At 42.5% G+C, this 22,852-nt stretch overlaps 1 protein-coding gene across 12 annotated transcripts in view; it reads right to left on the bottom strand.

Annotated features, from left to right (window-relative positions):
* The window catches only part of EPHB1 (EPH receptor B1), a 344,720-nt gene that overhangs the window by 27,884 nt on the left and 293,984 nt on the right, over positions 1-22,852 (bottom strand). For 11 of the 12 annotated variants that reach the window (XR_014548751.1, XR_014548752.1, XR_014548753.1 and 8 more), the window contains 5 exons: positions 22,775-22,839; positions 13,165-13,287; positions 9,899-10,146; positions 8,787-9,002; positions 2,442-2,591 (listed from right to left, as the gene is read on the bottom strand). Coding sequence is in view for 5 of the 12 variants with exons in the window: in XM_083616247.1 (XP_083472373.1) it covers positions 2,442-2,591; positions 8,787-9,002; positions 9,899-10,146; positions 13,165-13,287; positions 22,775-22,839 (802 nt within the window). In the remaining 7 variants the exon portion in view is untranslated. The remainder of the gene's footprint in view (positions 1-2,441; positions 2,592-8,786; positions 9,003-9,898; positions 10,147-13,164; positions 13,288-22,774; positions 22,840-22,852) is intronic. The other variant, XM_083616249.1, reaches the window with a different exon arrangement.

Raw genomic sequence — 22,852 nt, 5'->3', positions numbered from 1 at the left:
CAGAACACTAATATGGAGTAAAGGAAGAGGTGTGTGCCCTCTGCACAAGAAGCAAAGGAAACATTCCTCTCTCCGAAGGAAGCAGGGCATTGAGAGGTTAATTTGAGTTCTGATGCTTCAAGACAAAGGTAGTCCCTTCCCTGTTAGCAGCCGCCACTCTCATTATCTCTGCCTATCATGCTGGAGTGCAGGACTTCATCAAGTCTCTGTGCCTGGCTCATAAACCCTCTGAACATTTTCAAAGGCCTGCCAGGTTCCTAGTGTCCAATTACCACCACACTGGCTCCTCTTCCTCTGCTCCTCTCCCCTTCTCAGCTTCTTTCATCTCCGAAACTCTTTCTTTGCAGCACAGGTTCAAGGGAAAATAAGAAGAAGGAATGGCAAGCTGGAGTTTGCACCTCACAGCTAGCATTTCCCAGCCTTTCTCGAGGGCCCAGCATGCATCAGCACTGGAACTGACTCCCAACATTTCCACCTGAAAATCACCAGTAGATAAAACAGGCAGCCCCAGTGCTCAGATACAAAAGGTGTCACTGCATGGCTCAGTGTGGCTGTGTGATTAAGGAGAGACTTGTCTTCCATACTGCACTTCTACAATGTTGTAATATATAACAAACATCCTTCTTCGTGCACACAGCACACTGTGGAAGGGGAAATGGATGTGCCAGTTGTTCACTGCACAGCTAACAAGGCGAGGCAAGATTGTTCGATCTTAAAAAGAAAGTGCTTGCTGAACAGCCTTAGGGCTAGGAAATGCTCTTTTGGGGAGGTAAGATCAATTAACACAACAGACATTTATCATGAATAGTATGAAGAGAATTATTATTATTATTATTATTATTACTATTAAAATTTATATACCACTCTTTATCCAAAGATCACAGGGTGGTTTACAGTATAAGAATGCAGTAATATGTGGTTTCTTGCTTTTTCTCATAATATAAGAACCAGGGAGAGGGTTAATACTGATTGACAAGAGATTTAGAATGAACAAGGTATTCAGAATATATATAAGGAAGCACTATCTTACCCAAGCATAGTTAACACCTAGAATTCACTGTCACAACATGTGGCGGCTGCCACTGCTTAAGTGGCTTTGTGAGAGAGGAAACTGTAGGAGATGGTTCTCTCAAGAGCTATTAGCCCCACACACCAGCTAAATGGAACCTCAATGTTCAGAAGCCACAAGTCACTGAGTAACAGCTGCTGGAAGCATAAAATGAGGGAGGGCTCTTCTGGTGGGCATCATGGACATTTGAACGGGATGCTAGATTAGACGGACCTTTTCCAAAGAGTGTTGGAAGGGAGCTCGGAGTTCCTCTAGTCCAACCCCTGCTCAATGCAGGATGCAACTACAGCATCCCTCTACTAAAACTACAGCAACAGAAAACAAGCTTATGCTGTGTTCTGCATGTATGTGCTTCAGATATTTGAAGACAATGATCATGTCTCCCCTTAATCTTCTCTAGACTAAACATACCTGGCTCTTTCAATTGTCTCTTATAATAACAATAAAATTTTATTTATATCCCGCCCTCCCCAGCCGAAGCTGGGCTCAGAGCGGCTAACAACAACAAAAGTAACACAGCATTCTAAAATCAATTCATTTTAAAATCAATTCAAAATCAAATTAGTGGCAACCATTGGTCTAGAGTTCTGTGAGGATTACCAAAGGAGGAGGTCAGACTGTGCCTTGGCCAAAGGCCTGGTGGAACAGCTTTGTCTTGCAGGCCCTGCGGAAAGATGTCAAGTCCCACAGGGCCCTAGTCTTTTGTGACAGAGCATTCCACCAGATCGGGGCCACAGCAGAAAAAGCCCTGGCTCTGGTTGAGGCCAGCCTAACCTCTCTGTGGCCCAGGACCTCCAAGATGTTTTTGTTTGAAGACTGTAAGGTCCTCCATGGGACATACCAGGAGAGGCGGTCCCGTAGGTAAGAGGGTCCTAGGCCGTATAGGGCTTTAAAGGTTAAAACCAGCATCATAGGACAATCTCCAGACCTCTCTTCATCCTGGCTGGTCTCCTCTGGGCATGCTCAAATTTATCAATGTCCCTCTTCAAATGTCTTTCTTCCTTTCAATATTAATTTATGTGAGGGCTACACTAACCTACATGGGCGGCAGGGGGGGGGGGATGGAGCCCAGGTAGACAGGAATGATATCAGGCAGAAAAATAATGCTGCTGTGTATGGGAAAGAAAGAGTATTGTACAAGTATATTCCATTGTCCCAACCAAGCCACTCCCTATGCAGAAAGAGAGCACTTCCCCTTAAAGGAAAGAATACACTAAGACATATTCCATACAGAAGATTTTGCTGAAAGAACAACAGTTGACATAGCACTGGAAAACCATTGAGCAATTCTTGCTGGAAGTGTGGTTGTGAAAGATTCTTTCCACCCTCGAGAAAAACAAAAGAATATGGCTTCTGTGGTCACCAAACTCACATCTTGGTTGGACATGTCCCAATAGGGTCTTTCCCCAAATGACATCACTTCCCACATGAGAATCCCATAACTCCACACATCGCTGGCAGACGTAAATTTGCGGTAGGCGATGGCTTCTGGGGCTGTCCACCTCACTGGGATCTTCCCACCCTGAAGGAGAAGAAAAGACAAGTGTTAACTATAGATGCCTTTAAAGGCCAGTATACAACTTCATGGAGGACGTGAGTATTGATGGCTACTAGTCATGTTTTATTCTGCTGACAGTTTTACATGTTGTTACTACGACTCTTTTAGACATACGGTAATTCCTTAATATTTGGATTTTCTATTTTGTGCCACCTTGGGAGACCTAAACCTAAAAGCGATGAAACTAACAAACAATAACTATAAAATTATATTTAAAAAATCCCTTCCAGTAGCACCTTAGAGACCAACTAAGTTTGTTCTTGGTATGAGCTTTCGTGTGCATGCACATGTATCTGAAGTGTGCATGCACACAAAAACTCATACCAAGAACAAACTTAGTTGGACTCTAAGGTGCTACTGGAAGGAATTTTTAAATTTTGTTTCGACTACGGCAGACCAACACGGCTACCTACCTGTAACTAGAACTATAAAATTATAGCTTACTTCCTAGGAGCCTTTCACCTGGCATTGCTTGGGAATTCTAAGAAACAACAACAACAACAACAAAACCCACAGTGCTGTTTTGCCATCAGTGGTTACAGTCAGTGCTGTTTTGAAAGGTTCCACCATCTTGATTTAAAATGGCTTCAAGTTCTATCCATTCATAGATGAAAACCTGCTCCTTGATCTCACAAATCATTATGCAAAATTTGGTTACAAACATATAGGTGTCCAAACATATATGTCCAAACATATAATAAACAGAGAAACAACTTTCCAAAATATATAGTAGACTAGCTGGATATACCCGGCATTGCTCAGGAATTCTAAGAAACAATAAAACACCAAGATTTGTAAATTGATTTTATTTTTTAAGTCTAATGCAGTTTGTTAGTTTCTATGACGGTGTACAGCCCCAGGGCACCAGATTAGCTCAACATGGGTCAATTCAGGAAACACCTGGATCTGATTCTTAATCAATTGCAGGGGGCAATAAATCATCATTAGGGTTCAATCTGAGCTGGGTGCTGGTTCACCATTCCCTTTAAACTCAGCCAGCATCAAGTTGTATGCAACCTTCCTAGTATCTGGGGAACAGAGTGGTGCTTGAGAATAATATAAAGCTGGCTACCCCTGCTCTTAATTGTCCACATTAAAAAAAAACCCAGAGCAATTGAAAGCTTAAAAAAGAAAGCCCAGTATGAATGCCAATGTCCTTGGTTCACTGCAAATCCTGACAGATCACAAAATACAAAATTTCAGAGGGCAACACTATTTCAGACAAACCAGCTATTCAAGTGCTGATGTATGAGGAGGAGGAGAATGATTTATGTTTCCTTAGGAAGTCTCAGTAGATTTTACAAAAGACATTGTTATTATTCTCCTTGGTAAAGTGACAGGTTCAGAGAGCAAAAGGAATACACCAAAGAGTAGCTAGACGGACAATGGCTAGATTACAGTTGGCTTTTGAACCAGCTTGCCATATTTTACACCTTGGACCCTAGAAAGTGTAGTTTTTCCATTCTCAGAATCGTAATTCCCATGATTCCATGAACAGCAACAAAACTGGTTTAGGTCTGTGTGTCCAAGAATAAGTCTAGGTTTGTGGCTTTAGCTTAGGGATGGGAAACCGGTGGCCCTTCAGATGTTGCTAGACTACAACTCCCATCATCCCTGCCTATTGGTTGTTCTCACAGGGGTGATGAGAGTTGGAGTCCAAACATATTTGAAGAGCCACAGGTGGTTCCCATCCCTGCCCTAGCTTATATACTTACCTTGTTCCTGAACATGCACCTTGAAGGAGGCACAGGTTATTTGATGCATGTGACGTTTGTGGTGAGAAAATTAACATTATGACATTTATTCCAGCTGCGATGTTTAAATGTAAACACTAACTAAAGTAACAAAATCTCATTCCCATGAATGCCAAGGAACATTCAAGTGTTTTGGAAAGGACAGCATGTTTCCTACAGGGAATATGTAGGTGCTCTCACACTTACTAGTCCCAAAAGCAGACGTCAAAGGCTGACAGCAACAGCTGTTTCTCTGCACCTCTTTGCATATCAAGTAGAAACTATGGCCTTCAGGGTTTTATCCTGAGTGACACTTCCTTACCCTTGGCAGTTTTCTATTGTGGCACAGGCAAACTTCCTTTGCTTCGGGCCTCTTCCCCTAAGAAAGATGGCAAGCGAAGGGCAAGGAAGTGGAGTTGCCCTTGGCGCAAAGATGACAGCTCATCACAAATACACCAGATGAGGAGCAACACATACTTTGGTAGCTCAGTTTGAAATTATATTTGTCCAATTCTAGGAGGCAACTAATGTGGCTTCCCTTTCATTATATTTCAGGGCATGTCAGCAAACATGCCTCTCTGAGTGAGCACATCTCAGCATAGCTACAAAAGATACCTACTGTCAGAATGTTGGGAAGGGACCTATTTAAAACCAGAAGATGGAGAACGTGCTTTTGATGTCTTAATGGTTACTACAGCAACAGTGGGGGGATTGTGTGCACAGCAGGGGACTTTTTTTGAACCCTGCTCTCCTGGTTTAAATGCAGATTCCCACCAGCGCTTTGCATTTCATACAGCTCAATCAACTTCAGTTTCCCTGATCTAAGCTATACTAGTGCAGAAGTTGACAAAGTGAGTTCAAGGTGATGATGCTGCTCATGCTCATTTGAATCTTGTTGAGTGTGCATTTCAAATATCTAGATCATCAAAGAAATGAAGATGGTAAAACCATGGTCTTGGGAAAGAAAGTGCTGGAGTAACTGGGCACCAGGGGAGAATCAGAGATGCCCAGCAATAGTAGGAGGGGTGAGCAGCAGTAGTGAGCATGTTTAAGAATTAAAGCAAACATGTTAAAAGTTGCTATTGATATTGGGAATATTGGTAGGAACAAGGGATGGGTGAGCTCTCCAGAACCCATTAGCTGTGTTGACTCATTGTCTTGAATTGATTCTTTAATTATCTTATCTTCCCCTCACCCGCTCAAAAAATCAGGGGAAAGGGTTAGTTTTCTGAGATAATCTAAGGCGCATGTAAAAATTATATACAGGCACCCATCCTACAACCCTTATCAGCACATCAGTATGTTGGAATATATATACCCCTCTCTTGGCTGCTACACCAATGGAGTGGGGGCAGGACTTATTGGAAGGAGGGGAGAGAAAGCTGTGAGGAAATTCATTTCCACACTTCATCTGGAGTAGGCGTCTTGAGCCCCCAAAGCTGGTTTCTGAGTCTAGCTCTGGCAAATTTCACTAGCATATCAAATGGAGGATTTGGTTGCCTTACACTTACCCTAAGACTGGTGACTGGGATAATATCTCACCTGTACAAAGGGAGGATGAGACAGCTCGCCTAATCCTAATAAATTTATCAGATCGAAGAGAGCTTCCCACTCAAAATATCTCTTCAATGGGCGTGAAGACTAAAACCTTGCATTCATCCCATGTGTGGCAGTGTGCCTCTCATCTGAGCCAGTGACTCTCCAACAGGAGGCAGACACCATTATGACCTATTTGATGGGTAAGGACTGCCATGTCACAATGGAAGAGTGAGGAGTGCAATAAGCAGCAGCCGGAGCATGTGAAGTGTTAGAAAACAATTATCTTGTTTCCATGTAAATGATTCATGCCATAATTAAAACTAATGGGAGGAAGAAGAGAAACACAGACAAAGTAAGACACTGACTCTGGGAGGAATTGTTTGCTCTAGTTTTCAGCTGCTTTTCAAAGATGGATGGCAAAACAGATTTCGTTGTTGTAATAAAAGCTCTATTTAAATAACCAAAAGAGGAGAGATTTGCTTGAAGGTTGTTTTTGCCTACCTTTTCCCCAGAGCAGAGCTATGAACCTGCCGTGGGAGGCTGTGATGTAATTGCAGGCAGTGCATCATTTCCCAGCTGCTGGGAAGGCCATTTGTGGCATAAATTAACTATAAAAATACAGATGAGAAAATCTGCTTTTTCTCCAGAGGTGGGAGAGGCCACTTCATGCTCAATCCAGGCAGGCGGTGTCGGGCAGTTTAAACTCACATTGATTTACTTAAATGGGCCGCAGTGTGCAGCCTGGGGAGGAAACTGAACTCCCAGTTAAGCCATGGATGGCTGATTCAAGGATTCTCAGCTGGTGTAAATTGGCCTGGCTGCAATGACTGCAAGGGCACCTTTGCCACTGATTTGCAACCACCGGAAAGTGGCTTTTTGGATCCAGTGAAATTCATACCAACTAACACCAGCTGGCTGCTTGTTTCTGGCTCAGTCGCTGGTATTTGCTCTGCAAGTGAACACCGCTATGGTATGCATGTGATCCTGTTTTAATCTCTCCAGTGTCAGGTATAAATGTCACAGTCAAGTCCCCAAAACTTCTTGAAGCAAGGACCTTTTCCATTTCACTGGACCTTTCAAAAATTGTGTCTTGCTGCTTGTTTGGCAGGATGTTGGTTAAAGATCTGATGTGCTGAGAAGGGAATTCTGGAACAAATAGTACCCACTTAGCTACACCCTCTAAATTAATGGAACACATATTAAAGGTTTTTCTACAGCATCTATTAAGGTGGCCCTTATCTTTCATGTGCTGTAGTGGTTAGACCAAGATTGGGAATACCTGTGTTCAAATCCCAAATCAGCCACAAAGCCCACTGGGGGATTGTGGAGCAGGCCAGCAATGGCTGAATCTGTCAATGTTGGTTTTTCTCAGTTTTTCAATATTAAAATCAGTTTCCTACTTTTCCTCAGCAATTTGCATCATCATCATCATTAAAAAAAACCTTATGAAAATGTCATGTCCAGTTCTGTTCAATAAAGTGGAAGTTTTAAAACTGAGCTACTATGAAAGATATACCTACCCTTAAAAAGTATAAGGCATAGGAAGAAAGATTTTAAGTTGAATGATTTTGGGAAAATACTATTCAGTGCTGGAACAAACTTTTCAGAGAATTATGAAATTTTGAGCAGTTCAAATCAACAAAAATGTTTTGACAGACATCAATCACCAGTGCTTTAGGATATCCTGACTTAAAGCCAATTAGATAGCCCACTGACCTTGGGCCAGTCGCAGTCTCTCAGCCTAACATACCTCACAGGGTTGTTGTGAGGGGAAAAAATGGGAGCAAAAGAATCAAGTGCGCCACTTTGAGCTTCTTGGAGAAAGGGAGGGATAAAAATGTAATAGACGCTTTCCAGCTTTGTTTTCTGGAATTCTGACACGATAAATAGAGCACACTAAGGGCTGCTGCCAAGGATCAGTAGATGCTGGTCATCAATATTGGTGTTGCTTGAAAACACTCACTTTTGCCTTCAAGTCTCAGCAAGACAGCAGAAGAAGCCATTTGAGTCAACTGTGGAGTCTGAAAGGTCTGCTAAGACTGCAAACGATGTTGAGGCCAGCCAAGACAATGTGACCTAATATGGCCTCTTGCCAAGAAAAACCACCAAACTTTTCTTAGGAGAATTAACTCTAAGACATATCTTAAATCAAGAACTGCAAAATCCCACCGTGCTGTTGTAACTGTGTTTTGAATTTCTTGTGAATTCTGCATTTCCTCCCTTCATTAAAAAGCAAGAGTTCACTGTATGAACCACACAGTAAAATACCTGCATCCACTTAATAGGTGACTTCATGGCTTTTACAATATACACTGAGAGTCAATATACACTTCAGTATTAGAACCTGGACTTAATGAGCTGTTGGCAATCTGAGAAGTGATAGAGGAAGCTGTCCGTTGTTTCGGCAACAATGTATGCTTCTGAAAAAGCACATATCCAGTGTCTTCAAAAATTTCATTAAGCTGAATGGCTACGAAGTGGCTGCTGTGCTGAGCCTATCACAAGTGTCAGTGATAAGTACTATTTTGCTGTTCCCTTGAACTTGCCATCTGCTATGATCACCTGTTTGCTCATGTTCCTAGGCCGATACTTTTTCTCTCCTCCCTTCCTCTCTATTTCCCATTCAAAATATAGTTCCTTTGGGACCAAGCCTTCTTTGAAATATGTCTCCAATATGACCTTGGTCCTCATAATCACCATACAACAAATTATGACTGCAATAAATATTGGAATGGATATTCAACTAAAACCATTTTGTATGGAAATCATTAGAAGAGGTCCAATGCATAGTTGCAGCTGTTATCACTGACTAAAAGTGAATTGATGGAAACTGCACATCTCCCTCCACGTGAGTTCTTACATACATGATATGTGAACAGGTACTTACCAAAGAGCTGGTATAAGTTGGGTCTGAGGTGTCATCTTGTAAGTAACGTGACAGGCCAAAGTCAGATACTTTGCAAACCAGGTTGCTGTTGACCAGGATATTTCTGGCTGCAAGGTCCCGGTGGACGTAATTCATTTCTGCAAGGTACTTCATACCAGCTGCAATCCCTCGCAGCATCCCCACCAACTGGATGACTGTAAACTGCCCATCGTTTTGCTGTATCAGTGAAAGTTAAATGAAAGAATTAGCATTCCTCTGTATTCAAAGAATCCGGGCTGGGAATAGTATCCTACAATACGGGCTCTAAGGAACAGAGATCTATTTGGCCAGATAGGGAGGCTAATTTTGGGGAAATGTGAAGGAAGCGGTCCCAAGAGATGATAAGAAATCTCAGAAGCAGTAGCTGAAGGAAGGAGAAAGAACAGGCAATAGACTGGAAACTAATTCTAATGAAAGCGTAAGTGGAAGAGATGGAGTGGCAATGAAAATATGAGCAGTAAATGAAGAGAATTGAGAAAAGGAAGGACCAATGAAGGAATCTCAAGGAAAAAGCCATTGCCTACAATGGCAACCTATACCAACCTGGTATACTCTATATCTTATTGGACTACAACTCCCACCATCCCTGACCATTGGCCATTTTGCTAGGGCTGATGGCAGTTGGAGTCCAAACTTCCTGAGAGCACCAGAATGGGCAAGGCTGGTCCAAGAGCAGGAGAAGCTCTCCACTGGTGTCAGAAGGAGAGTTGGGGACCATTTAACAGTCCTAGGATGATGGTGATTATTTATATCCTGCCCTTTTCCCTGACAGAACTCAAGATAAAAACAAGAACTGCTAAAAACATAGAAAAATCAATAAAATCTGTTTAAAATACTTATCAGCTGGGTTGCTACAAAATGCAGTAAACATTTGGGCAACTTCCAAACAGATTTAGCAATAATTACGTTAAGGCCAGGATGTTATTGTTGTTTTGGACGATTTAATTTGGAGGGAAAGGCATGTTCCTGCATTTGGAGGGCTGAATTGCACAGTGGACACCCCCACAAGAGCTGGCCTCATTAAATTGATCCAATTTCATTATCACTTCAAAAAGAAAGAAAGTCATACTTACTCGTAAAAAGGAATCCAGGGCACCATTTTCCATAAACTCTGTAATAATCATCACTGGACGGCTTTTGGTGACCACCCCCTCTAGCCGAATGATGTTTGGATGATCAAACTGACCCATGATGCTGGCCTCACTCAGGAAATCCCGCCGCTGCTTCTCAGAGTAGCCAGCCTTTAATGTCTTAATAGCCACATAGATTTCTCTCTTGCCAGGCAGTTTGAGGCGCCCTTTGTAGACTTCACCAAACTCCCCTGTAATGGAACAGGTACCGTTTACAATTGACTTTGCTCATTCTGCTATTTTTAAGGGTGGGGGGGGAGAAATGAGAGCTACCCAAGCTGAGGACAAGGTGCTTGCCCAAGACATTTTAAAATTTCTTCAAAAGGTGAGTGGCAGCAAAACACATGTCTAAATACCAACCCAGTAATAAAGTGAGCAGAAGCAACACACAGCACAATTCTTGTACCTTTAACTATTGTCAAAGAGGGAGGTTTGGGCCGGGGAGCTTTTTTCTTTTAGCACTATCACATGACATGATGCTATGACATCACAATGCTGAAAGGTCCAGAAGCCTCTGTTCCAGCTTCCTCCAGGCTGGGTCTCTCCAGATGTTGCTGGACTACAGCTCCCTAGCCAGCATGGCCAACAGTCATGGATGATAGGAACTGTAGTCCCAATATCATTTTGATGGCTCCAGGTTGCCTGAAACCCTGGAGAGCAGCTGCCAGTCAATGTAAACAATACTGAGCTAGATGGACCAATAGTTTGACTTGGTACAAGGCAGCTTCCTGTGGTGCTTCCAACTACTCGGCCATCAGTTAATTCAGTAGAAATATGTTTTATGTTGTAATCTGTTTCGTTTAAGAGAAACTTCCTAACAGTGAGAACTGTTTGAAAGGGAAACAGGAGGTGGTGGGCTCCTCTTCACTGTCTGCAATGCTGAAATTGAATATGGCCAGGGATGCTGTAGATCCTGCAAAAAGCAGAGATCTAGATGACATCCAAGGTCTCTCCCAAGCTGTCACACTAATGGTACAATCCTCTACATGTATACTCAGAAGCAAGTCCTACTGAGTTCATGGAGCTTTCTCTCAGTTAAGTAGGCATAATATTGCAGCCTTACTCTGTGATCCTAAGTCAATGTGCTAAGTCTTACTGAATTCATTGGACTTATTTTTAAGAAAGTATACTTAAGATCAAGTCACAAGACAGGCAACACAAATGTAACTCTGACACAATTAGTAAAAGAAGAAAAGCAACAAATAGGACAGAAGAGACCAAAAACTGTTTTTATTCCAATTTTATACCAAAGCAGACAGAAAACTATTTACAGTGGACTTCAGTGGAAGCAGACAGGTGAAATTTTTAGAATGGACTTCAGTGGAAGCAGAGTAAAAGGCTTGGGCTTGCTGCTTGAGCTGCTCCCCAAGGCTCTTGTGAGCTACAGGTGTCTTCCATCTTGTCTCATAAAATGGGGAAGGAAAGGCTTTTGTGGAATGAGTGGGAGACTCGGTATAAGGACAGAAAGTGTGGTTGGGAGGGAGATAAAGTAAAAGAGAAAATTAAGGATGCTTCCAGACAATAGCTCATAAAATAGGCACAGTACCAACTCCAGAAGAGGTACTTCCTATTCCAAACATTTGGTGCCATGATGGTACTGCCATTGTTGTGCCACCCAACTGCCTCTAGTCCATTTGGACAGACAGAGATCAGAATGAAAATCCACTTGCTGTACATCTGATGCTCAGAAGCAGCTTCATCTGGAAGCAACTTTAGCAGAAAAAGAAGCAACGCTGAAGCACTGAATGCAAATAGCAAGCAATGAATGCAAACAAGAGGTTGGCACAGATTATAGACAACTGGTTATAAGGATGCTGGAAAGAAAGAAAGAGCAAAGAGATATAGCAGCAGATGGGCTCTGACACATGGGAGTTGGGAAATTACATATTAGCAAATAAAAAAACTTTTCTGAGGCAGACTCTAGATGCCCAGAGCAAAGGAATGGGCAAAAAGTATACTCTGGTCCATTGGTGGACTACAGGCCACTTTCGGATGGTTCATATAGGGTAAAGCTGGGCTGAGGAGCCTGTGGCTCTCCAGGTGATGTTGAACTGCCATCAGTCCAGCTAGCCTGGCCAATAATAAAGGGTGATGAGACTTGTAGTCCAACCATGTCTGGAGACCCACAGGTTCCCCTACCCCTGTTATAAAGAATGCTGGACTAGCTTACTCCTAGTGTGCTCCACCCAAGCACTTCTTATATTCTCAGGAAAGACTGCATACTCAGGATTTCCACCATTTCACCATGGTGGAAAGATTCTGAGTATGCACACTTACTCTGTAAATTTGGGGTGAGAGGACATTGGAAATCCTTGGGGATGGTAGTAGACCAGTCCTCTCATGGTGTAGTCAAAATGCAATACTTTGCTGTCTTCAGGTTGCGATACTTTCCCCTTTTGATGGACTTGATGGGCTTTGGGATCTACCTATGGTCCACTGCTACCACAAAGATTCTTTTTTCCGCTTACATGGCTACTGTTAACTAAAGTTCTGAACATGCTGCTCACTCCAGCGGGGGAACTAACCTCCTTCTAGGTGAACTGTACTTCCTGGATCATTTGAAGTTGTACAGTGATGAAGCAACATTCCCACAATGTTAGCACTGTCTTTGGGAATGGGTCTCTGGTATGATGAGTTTGAGAAGTGCTCAGGGGCAGTAGTTAAACTGTGCCGGTCCTGGGTATAAGCTTACCACTCAAAAGATTTAAAGGGAACAAGTCAAACGATTTGCACAGAATAACAACCAATCTCCTAAATGCTGTTGTTCACACTGTTGTTTAACACAAACGGCTGGTTTTTAATAACTAGAGGGTAGGTTGTTGTTGTTGTGTGTGTTTTAATGGCAAGTATGCAAGCTTTTCCTTCTGAAATTAGCTAACGGCCCCAAAAAGGTATGATTCCTGCTGTAGCAGATAAGAGAGATGCTGTAAACTAGGGAGCTATTGCCCTACCTATTTATTGTTAATTAAACCAGGGAGCACAACAATGTATTAAAGTGAGTCAATTAATTAAGCACAGTCTCTTAAATCACAGAAGAAAATTCTGTTAGGCTTCCAGGAGAAAAGTGCCAGTCCACTGTTAATTGAGCAGAACGAGCCTGAGCATCCACAACAGAGGAGGGAAGGGAAGAAAGCAGGAAGGTAAATGAAGGGAAGGGGGAAGGGGGGAGGGATGCCACTGAAACCTGCCCAATGGGAAATGAGTCACACCTGCTCCAATGACTTCTTCAATCTTCACGAAAGACACATCAATTTCCTTGGCAAACTCACGAACAGCTTCATTGGGGTCCTCATACGTAAAAGGGTCAATGTAGATCTTCATTCCTGGGGAGCCTTCTCATTTTAGAGAAGAGCGGAAGAGAGAGAAAAAATCATATTCATCTCTGGGAAAAGGGATCAACAGCACGTCTCCCCCTAAACCTTCCTTCCTTGCCTATCTGTACAATCAGCTCCCCTAGTCACTTGCTCTCTTGTTTCATTCTTCCTCTTATATTTCTCTCCGCTTCCCCTGCATTATCTTTTCTCCTTGAAATGTATAACATATTAGTTATAACTGGCAGATTGGGAGCAGGCCATGGGTTGCACCCAGAAAGTGGGTGCACACTGTTATTTATTGAAGCAGTACCAAATCCATTAGCAGGAGAGTCAAGGAAAGAACTGCAGGTAGAGATCAATATTTATCAATCTGACACCTTTCCTGCGTCGGTCTGATTGGAAGGGTTATACCAGGTGGCTGTGCTATAGCAGTGAATGCAGGGCAAAAATAAAGATAAAAATCAAAGAGAATAGCAGCAAGCTGAGAGAATAAATGAATGAAGAGGAGGAGGGGGGGAGAAATGGAAGAAAGAAGGAAATCGCTTTGGGAAAAGTTGTCTCAGAAATGAAAAAGAAGAAAGGAAAGAAAAATCAAGAGGATTCAATCACAGTGAAAATCATCACGGTGTCCCTTCTGAAAGAGGAGGCGTATACAGATGAAGGACTTAAGAGAGTGCAGAAAGTCATTTGTTCAGCTGTTTGACATTCTAAGAGCTTTCCAGTTGATTCAGACTGACCACCTCTGTAGCCTGGTGTTGAATGCCTCCTTGCAAGCCCTCTCTTGTTCAGGCTGAACATTCAACCCGCTAGAGGGAAGTTACAAACGAACACTAGTTTGCTGTTTTTATGGGAAAGATGGCAGCAGGTTTACGATGCTGCTGTTCATGCATAATTTAAGCCATTTTTATTTACCCAACATACCTTTGATAGTTTTGTGGCTGCTACTAAAATGACAGAATGCAGCAATTACAAACGAGTGAGCATCCTAATGATAAAATACAGCCTCCATAATAAATATTCTTGGGGGTTTGCTTTAGCTTTCAAAAAGCGTCACACGGCCCCTTGCAGCAGGCTGCCAAATCTCTACCAGACATGACTGGGAACTTGTAGGCTGCTGCAGGGAGTTTGGGAGGTTGCCGGCAGGAGTTAACTTTGGTAGAAACCTCATTATTTCACTCATTAAATTTTAAGAGAGATCTCACACTCAGGAACACAAATCGCATTGGTGGAGGCGTTTCCTCCCATCTGGTGCACATTAAATTGTGGAACCCGTGAATCTAACAAAGGCTAGTCAAGTTGCTGTTTTGAGATTACACTGCAAACTTGAACGCTGGAAAAAAAAACCCGATCACTTTCACCCATTACAAAGGCAACTGATGTATTTCTTGTTTGTGGCCAGGTGCTAATAGAGAGAAGTGAGAGCTCTACCACCTCCTGAACTGCGGCTTAGTCCTCTCGGGCCTTTTATGCCATTCACCTGTCAAATTACCTGGCCTGCAGGATCCAAAAAGGTGTTGCTGTAGCTATGAGGCCCAGCAGGCTGAAGCTGAAAATCCCAGTCTTCCGAACGTGAAAATGGGCTTCCCAAGTAGTGAAAGTCACCTGAGCTAAACATGGCATGCATTACATCACACCACCCTTTGCCAACCTGGTGCTCTCCAGAAAATTGTCCTTCCATTTCTTCTTCAACTCTCTCTTTGTAGTGTACACTATTTTCAGAGAAGTGACTAACCTAAGATTTGTCATATGCTTTTGACCAAAATGAATCACTATATTTAACACCTGAAAAGATTGCCAGAGATACTCTGGGTGATCACAGCAGGCAGTCCTTGGAATGCATTGCACAGTTATCTTGTTTTCACTGGAAAAATAGTAATCCTCTTTTATTCTGGGCAATGGCACTAAAGTCAGCCCCACTGCTGTGACTCTCCTATTCCCTACTCTCACCTGCCCCTTTCTCTTTCCATGCTATTATTAACTTTTGTTCTAGCATCTCATCTCTCCTGGGATTTGCTCCTCACCTTTTTTATGTTTGGCAATCAGTCAGAGAGCAAACACTCTCCACCTCTTCTCGGCTTAGGACTGCAGTTTTAATGTCTATATAATTAATCCAATCCCATTCAAGCATTGTTCGTTTACCACATATTTAACGTTAAGTAGCAGCCGTAAGCCCTATGAAATGTGAAGATGCAGGTCTAGAATATCCCAGGACTGCAGAGGAGTCACTCCAGAGAAACTCCAGAGTTTCTATGAGTCTTGAGAATTCAGAGTGCCTGACACTCACAAGTCACATAGGAACAGGGCAGAACGTCCATTCCCCACCAACTGCTGGTTGCTACTCATCCGGATGGTGCACCACATCTAGTAGAAGCAGCACAGGTGGCATAGGACACAACACCTAGTGAAATACCAAACCCTTACAATAGTTCATCTCTCTTCCTTGCAGTACAATTCTTTCACTTACAGCTTAGTAGTAAAGCACTAAATCTGCCAAAGGGAAAGCTGCAGCTTACAGGAAGGCAGCCTTAGGCACACACTGGGCCAAAACTCTATCCTTCCATTACTGATGGCAAAACCTGCGATGAAGTCATCCATGCTTTGCCCAGTTCATAAATCTTTTTACAGCTTCATCACATACATTTTTACTGTTCCATAAATCCTTTTACAAGTGCAGCTGATGCTCTAGCAGGATTACAAAGGAATTTACAAGATCATAACCAAGGCTGGCTTACAGATTAGAAAAGCAAAACAAACATATAATGCAGAAGGATCAAGGTGGGGACGCAATGACCTTGGACTTAGTGCTACCCACTCGGCCAGTGTAAAATGGCTTCTAAATGTCCAGGAGAAAGGTATCCATGCTGCTGACAAACAGCTCTGGGCTCATAAGAAGTCTGAGGAAATCTGCCAGAGTTTGGAACCAGACTATGGATAAAGGCAGTCTGACATATTTGGAACAACATGTCTGGAAGTGTAAAGTTCAGTACAAAGACCAAATCCAACCATAGGGCTGTCAATAAAAGCTTTATGATTCGTCTACTCAAAGATGGTGAGTAGAATGGTGTATATTCCTAGTTGACAGGAGCTGTTTGGTTTTCTTGCTGAGAATTAGCAACCTCTCTGTTCTGCCTAAAGAAGAGGACTTTTCTGCACAGGTGTGTGTGTGTGTGTGTGCGCGCGCACACACACACACCACTTACAAGCAATAGACTCAAGTGACCGCATACACACACAGCGCTGGGAAATAATTAAATAGTTCAATTCAAACCCAGAAATGGCAGGAGAGAGCTACAGAGTCCTCGTGGCTCACAAAGGGACACTCTCCAGATTCCAAAGATGTCAGTGAGGGTGAAGGAAACCCCATAGAGACCAGAGGTGCAGCAGGGCTCTGCTTAGGCTGTTCAGCCTCCCCATCTAACAGCTGATGTGTGGGGTCACGCAGCAGCTGCTTTCCCATGCATCCTCCAGCCTTCTGCTGGCCCCAGAGTTTCAATTCTAGTTGTGGATATTTTTGGATCCAGTATTTTTGTATGGATTGAAGTGAGAGGGCACAGAGGGAGTTTAAAGGGTGTTTAGAGGTGCTCCCCACTTTAGTTTCACTGAAGCATGCAGCTGGGGAGAATGCCTGTATCTCAAAGTTGTGCATTTTTTTCTGCACCACCAGCAGATGGCAAGCTAGTGAAAGATGCATCTCTCTAATTTTGTGTTTCAGGGTTTTCAAGGACACACAATTTGCATCTTGCATGGATACTTACCAAAACAATAACTGAGAACATGAATCCAGTGGAATCACCTGGCTATGAGGCTATATGCACAGTATTAGCATGGGCACACAGCTCTTGCCAGCACACAAAATGGATCATGGATTTTTGGAAATTACCTTTAAGATGTAGGAGAGTTTTAGCCAAAATAGCTAAATGGAACCTCCACATATAGAGCTAGTGTACCTATGTATATAAATACCAGATGCTGATGATAACAACAAGGGAGGTCTTCATGTCTAGCTTGTGACCATGGGAAGCATCTGGTCAGTCTCTGTTAAAAACAGAATGCAAAACTAGATGGACCTTGCTCTCCTCCAGCAAGCAATTATTGTCTTCTTAACTTCTTACTTGTAGAACAAGATACTGATACTCTGCAAGCAGGCACATGGAAGAGACTGGCTTGCCAATTGAGGCTGCCTCATTTGTATTTGGCTGCTTATTGCATCTAGGTCATTTGAATGCCAGCACTCCAACACTCAGAAAATGGTTTGAAGAGTTAATTAGACAGACTAACCTAGATGTTTCATTTGGGAAAAAAGATATACACTGTAAAGATTTCTGTTTTACTGTTGCAGTGATAGACTATAGCACTGGCTCTGCAGTGTGCTGAAACAGAATTGAAAGCATTGCTTGTTACCTTGTACCCTTTTTTATCTACATCAGCCAAGTAGAGGGGCTGCTTACTAGAGCTTTGCGGGGGTAATGAGGGACTTTTCCATGCACTATGGTTTCGCACTATGGTTTCCGTCATGGCGTTCCATGGTGCCAGAAGCAGTTTAGTCATGCTGGCCACATGACCCGGAAAGCTGCCTGTGGACAAATGCCAGCTCCCTCAGCCTGAAAGCAAGATGAGCACCACAACCCCATAGTCGCCTTTGACTGGACTTAACCGTTCAGGAGTCCTTTACCTTTACCTTTGCTGAGGGACACTTTCTCCCCACCACAAACATAAAGAAATTGTCCTGACCTGTGGATTCTTCCAAGTCCTGGGATTTTAAAAGAAAATGTTTTATTTGCTCTCCTTCTCCATTATCTAGCCTGCTATAGTTAGCAAAATGCCTTCTTTCAGGAAACCTTAAAAGACCTCTTATGTGCATATTTTCATATTTATGTGAGAATGATCTCTGGCCAAACCAAGCCATTCTCCAGACCTTGGATTCTCTGGGCTCTCTTGGCCATTACTTCCTCACTTAACCTTCTGACTGAGCAGTGTGGAATTAGGAGAGTATCCTGTTCATATAGCTTTCATTAGTAGTCACCGTGGCTTTGTTAACATGCTTTCCCAATCCATCCATCCCTATACTCAGAATTTATGGATGGAATTCCAAGCAGCGCTAAAGAGATCACTCCATCAGCACAAACATTTTTGCTTCCCTGATGGAAAGATCTCCCATCTCCTCCCGTTGCATGCTATTCTGGGTGTTCTCTTACCCCTCTTTGGGCTGGTAGGAGGGCATGAGAGCACACAAGGGGAGGAGAAGGGGGAAGCCCCATTGTGCTAGTGGGACTTGTTGCACTGGCTCCGGCTAGCACGCTAGGTAAAGGTAAAAAGGTAAAGGACCCCTGGATGGTTAAGTCCAGTCAAAGGCGACTCTGGGGTTGCAGCACTCATCTCGCTTTCAGGCTGAGGGAGCCAGTGTTTGTCCACAGACAGCTTTCTGGATCATGTGGCCAGCATGACTAAACCACTTCTGGTGCAACAGAATACCATGACAGAAACAAGAGCGCATGGAAATGCTGTTTACCTTCCCACCGCAGCAGTACCTATTTATCTACTTACACTGGCGTGCTTTTGAACTGCTAGGTTGGCAGGAGCTGGGACAGAGAAATGGGAGCTCACCCCACTGTGAGGATTTGAAATGCTGACCTTCTGATCGGCAAGCCCAAGAGGCTCAGTGGTTTAGACCACAGCGCCACCCGCACTCAAATTCCAGGAACAGATTCTTTTATTTTGTGCAGTGCAGGCCTTGCCTAGAGGTTGCCAAAGGTGCATAATCTGAAATGTGTGCAGTCTTCAAGGCACTATCAGCGGTCACCTGGGATATGCACTGTTACCAATGAGCTGTAACTCAGATTTGGCATCCAGGTGGGAGCTTTTCCCAAAAGAGGTGGGTGAGCTTTGAAAATAAAGGAAATGCATTGGTAGGATTGATTCAAGGCATAGCACCCCACAGATCAATGCAGGAAAACATACCTGCAGAAACCTTTGTTTTGTCTCAGAAGGAATGAGTTGATCTGCTGCCTATTAATAACTTTTAAAATCTCTGCACAGAGGAGGCCAGAATTTATGTGCTGCCTTACCTACATATTTTTGCCTTGCTTTATGCAAGCTGTCTCAAATTTGTCCTGATGGGCTGCCCTTATAATGTTCCTGCCACTGGGCTGTGTGCTTGCTTTTGCCTTATACAAAATAATTCTTTCCATTAAAAAAAATGCTGTCAGACAGAGAGACAAAGTGCTGTTTTGGGGAAAATGTCAACAGTGGGAACACATCAGAGGACCAAGGGCATAGGGAGAAGTACTGTAATAGCTCAGGGAACAAGGCTTTAGCTAATGGGCATTAAAAAGTGCAGAAATGCCGCAAAAGAGCATCATGGCAGTAGGGAAGAGGTGTATCATGTATACAAACAGTCCAGCGGTGTTTGAGGAGTGGTAAATATGTTTGCTCAAAGATTTGCTGGCTACAGGGGTACGAAGGTCATGCTGAAGAAGCTCCTGCAGAGCCCAGAAAGTAAAAATCCATCCAAATGTCATGACACAGAAAACTAACTTGCTGAACAAAGACACAGCAAACAGCAACCATGGGGATGTGTGCATTTTTATATCAAAAAGGGAAGTTTCTACCTGTATTGCAAAAACAACACTAAGACAGGAAGGGCAATCTGCTCAAGCGCGGGGTCAACTTTTTTCTATTCATCTACATCTCAGGGCCACCATCAATCTCAGGAAATGTGGTCCAAACCTAAGCCCACTTCTCCAACATTACACATTCCTACTCACATTCAAAAATGCACATAGAAATAAGCCAGAAATCCATGTCTTTCTAGCATCATATATATGTGTACTTTGAATAATTTTCTAGAAGTACTGGCCTCACATTTATTTATTTGGAATGGTATGTGTGTTCCATACTTCCTCCAAAGAGCCCAAAACAGGGTAAGTAGGGTTTTCTGTAGAAAGGAAGTAAAATTTCTTAGACTTGGGTTTTATCAGGAAATTTCTGAGATTTTTCTTGGTCTCACCTATCTAGAAAAAGAAGACCACTTTGCAGAAATTTCTCCACCATTTTTGGTGGGGGGCAGTATCCATCCCCCTCCCACAATGCCCTAGAATGACTTTTGGAAAAATTTCTCATCTCCTGGAGAAATTAAGTGAATTCCTCTCCCCATAATTTCTCTGCCCACAAATATGGTGGAGAATTTTGAGAGGCAATTTGTACAGAGCTGTAATTTTTAGATTATCTTGCAACTGGGTGTTGATGGGAGTCCAACAACTTTTGGGGAGGCCACATGTTCCACATCTATATTTTCTTTCCCCCACCAGCTCTAAGGGTCACTGTTCTATAAATGGAAACCTCGAAGATGTCAGACTCTCAGAGCTAAGTTCCAAACACTCTCATATTTACATTTATAGGTATATCGATTTATTAGCATAAGTAGCCTACAGGTATTTATATAACATATATTGTCCCTTAGTAAAAAAAATAAATTCAGTTGTGGCCGATAAATGCTATTTGTGCTCAGTAATTTCAGATATACCAGCATGTTAGTTAGAAAGTTGATATAATAGTGTAACTTTATATTTATGTTTTTTGAGTTATGCTTTTTTGGCAGTTTTCACAATCTTCTGTATAGTCTAGTATACTGATATATATTTTGTACTGAAGTAAACATTTTAGGTAATCTGATCACACGTTTCTTTAAGGGGTATTACACATTAGCGGAAAAATATGGATAGTTACTTTATCCTGATTCACTGTTGCCGAACTTAGAAACTTTCTGTGCAAAGGATCCCATCATCCATATTCACATTGGTCTCATTAAATAGCTTTAAAATTATTTAAACCTATTAGGCTCCAGCACTGAGCTCTCTTGGCCTCTGTTTTCAGCTTAATTATCTTCCCTTAAGGATAAGAAGTGATCCAGAGACATTTTGTCCAAAAGTTAAAATTAAGAAAATCTCAGGGATATACAACAAAGCATCTGAAGGTCAGGAAGTACAAGAGCAACTACAAATTTAGCAGGAAACCTTAATTCCACCTTTTGCAGTACGCTCTTGGTTAATCTTTAATTCCATGGCTGCATGTTCATGATCCGTCCATTTGAATTATAATGAGTACATTCTCCCCAAGAATTTAGGCTCACATTTTCCTTTTAAAGAAAGAGAAAGTCTGGGAGGCTTCTCTCCTAAAGTGCAAATTGGATTTTAGCTGCTCCCAATTTGGTTTTCTTCCCCCTATCTCATTTCCTGCTTTGGCTGTGGTTTACATAGGTATTGCTGCTGGCTGTAATCTGAAGAGCCCTAAAGAGCTGTGTGCATTTGTGTTGGAGATTTCCCCTGAAACACCTGGGAACTGTCGAATATAATTGTTTGCAGCTGGTTCTGCATGCATAGCAAGCACGTAAAGTATGTGTAGGTGCGGGCGGAGAAGTGTCGATGGACAGTGATTACTCACTGGCCAAGATTGCCGCCTTACTATTTTATTATCCTATTAACTTTCCTAATACAGGTTATAAAGGCTCATTTGCTGCCTTTCAGGAGAGCTCCGTTTGCATTCTGGGAAGGATCTGGATATGATCTGTTTACTAAACAGCTGATGAAAAGCCATATGCCTATATTTCACTGTGACTAATCAATCTATGCATTTCAAAAGGAGGAAGTTGGAAAAACCAGGCACTTTATAGAATTGGGGGGGGGGGGAGTGTTTGTTTATCGATTCCCTCCAAGACCTTGCCTTTGCTCATCAATCTAACTATAGCAAGCAAAAAGGCAGTTGCTCTTTACAGTAATCTGTGACAAACTCCCATTTCTGCTGAGCCAAGGTCTGTGTGTAGGCCTCTCTCCTAGGACTCATGTGTAAAAGGGCTGATGACAAGCGCATACTACAAGTAACTGGCTGACAAGCAAGTGCTGCATACATCTCAGCTTCTCATTTTTCCTAAAACACGCATTTGTAAAAAATAATGGCAGAACCTGTTTCAACATCTGACTAAACAAAAGCCAGGAGGCACAAAGGCTGAGGATTTCCTCCAGAGCTTTTTGAAGCCTTACATTCTCCCTGTTTCCTTGCTGCCTTTTTAAAAATTTGCTCTGCAGAGTATCTCCTGAGAAAATCCCCACTTTCATACAAGCTTAAACATCTTCCATGAAAACGCTTGTTCTCGCTTTAAGTTCTCTGCCAATATATTCCTTGAAATGATCCCTGCTCCCCTCCTTAGTTATCTCAGTACTGTCCATCTCTCTTGGCATTCCTTTCACTTTATCTTACTTCCAAGTTAGACCACAATGCTTAAAGATGCCTTTAAAGTATAGGTATTTATTTATTTATTTTTTAAAAATGCATTTTGTTGTTGAATTTTGATATATAAGGTAGTAAACTGCCTTGGGATAACTTTTATTATCAAAAGGTGGTGCATAAATTTAGAAAACAAATCAATCTAATTGACATTTCTCAACCCTGCCCCAATGAAAAACAGTTACATGGAGCTGTCCGAACTTTCCTGGCTTCTCCTGCTACTCACCTCGACCAGTGCTGTAGTGTTGCAACTTATCACTGTATACTGCCTCTTTGCTGTAAGCTCGCTTCCTAGGAAAATGAA

Source organism: Podarcis filfolensis, assembly GCF_964270895.1.
Source record: "Podarcis filfolensis genome assembly, chromosome: 5".
NCBI classification, from domain to species: Eukaryota; Metazoa; Chordata; class Lepidosauria; order Squamata; family Lacertidae; genus Podarcis; species Podarcis filfolensis.
Note: the sequence above shows the minus strand (reverse complement) of the source record. Positions and strands in the feature narration are given on the sequence as shown.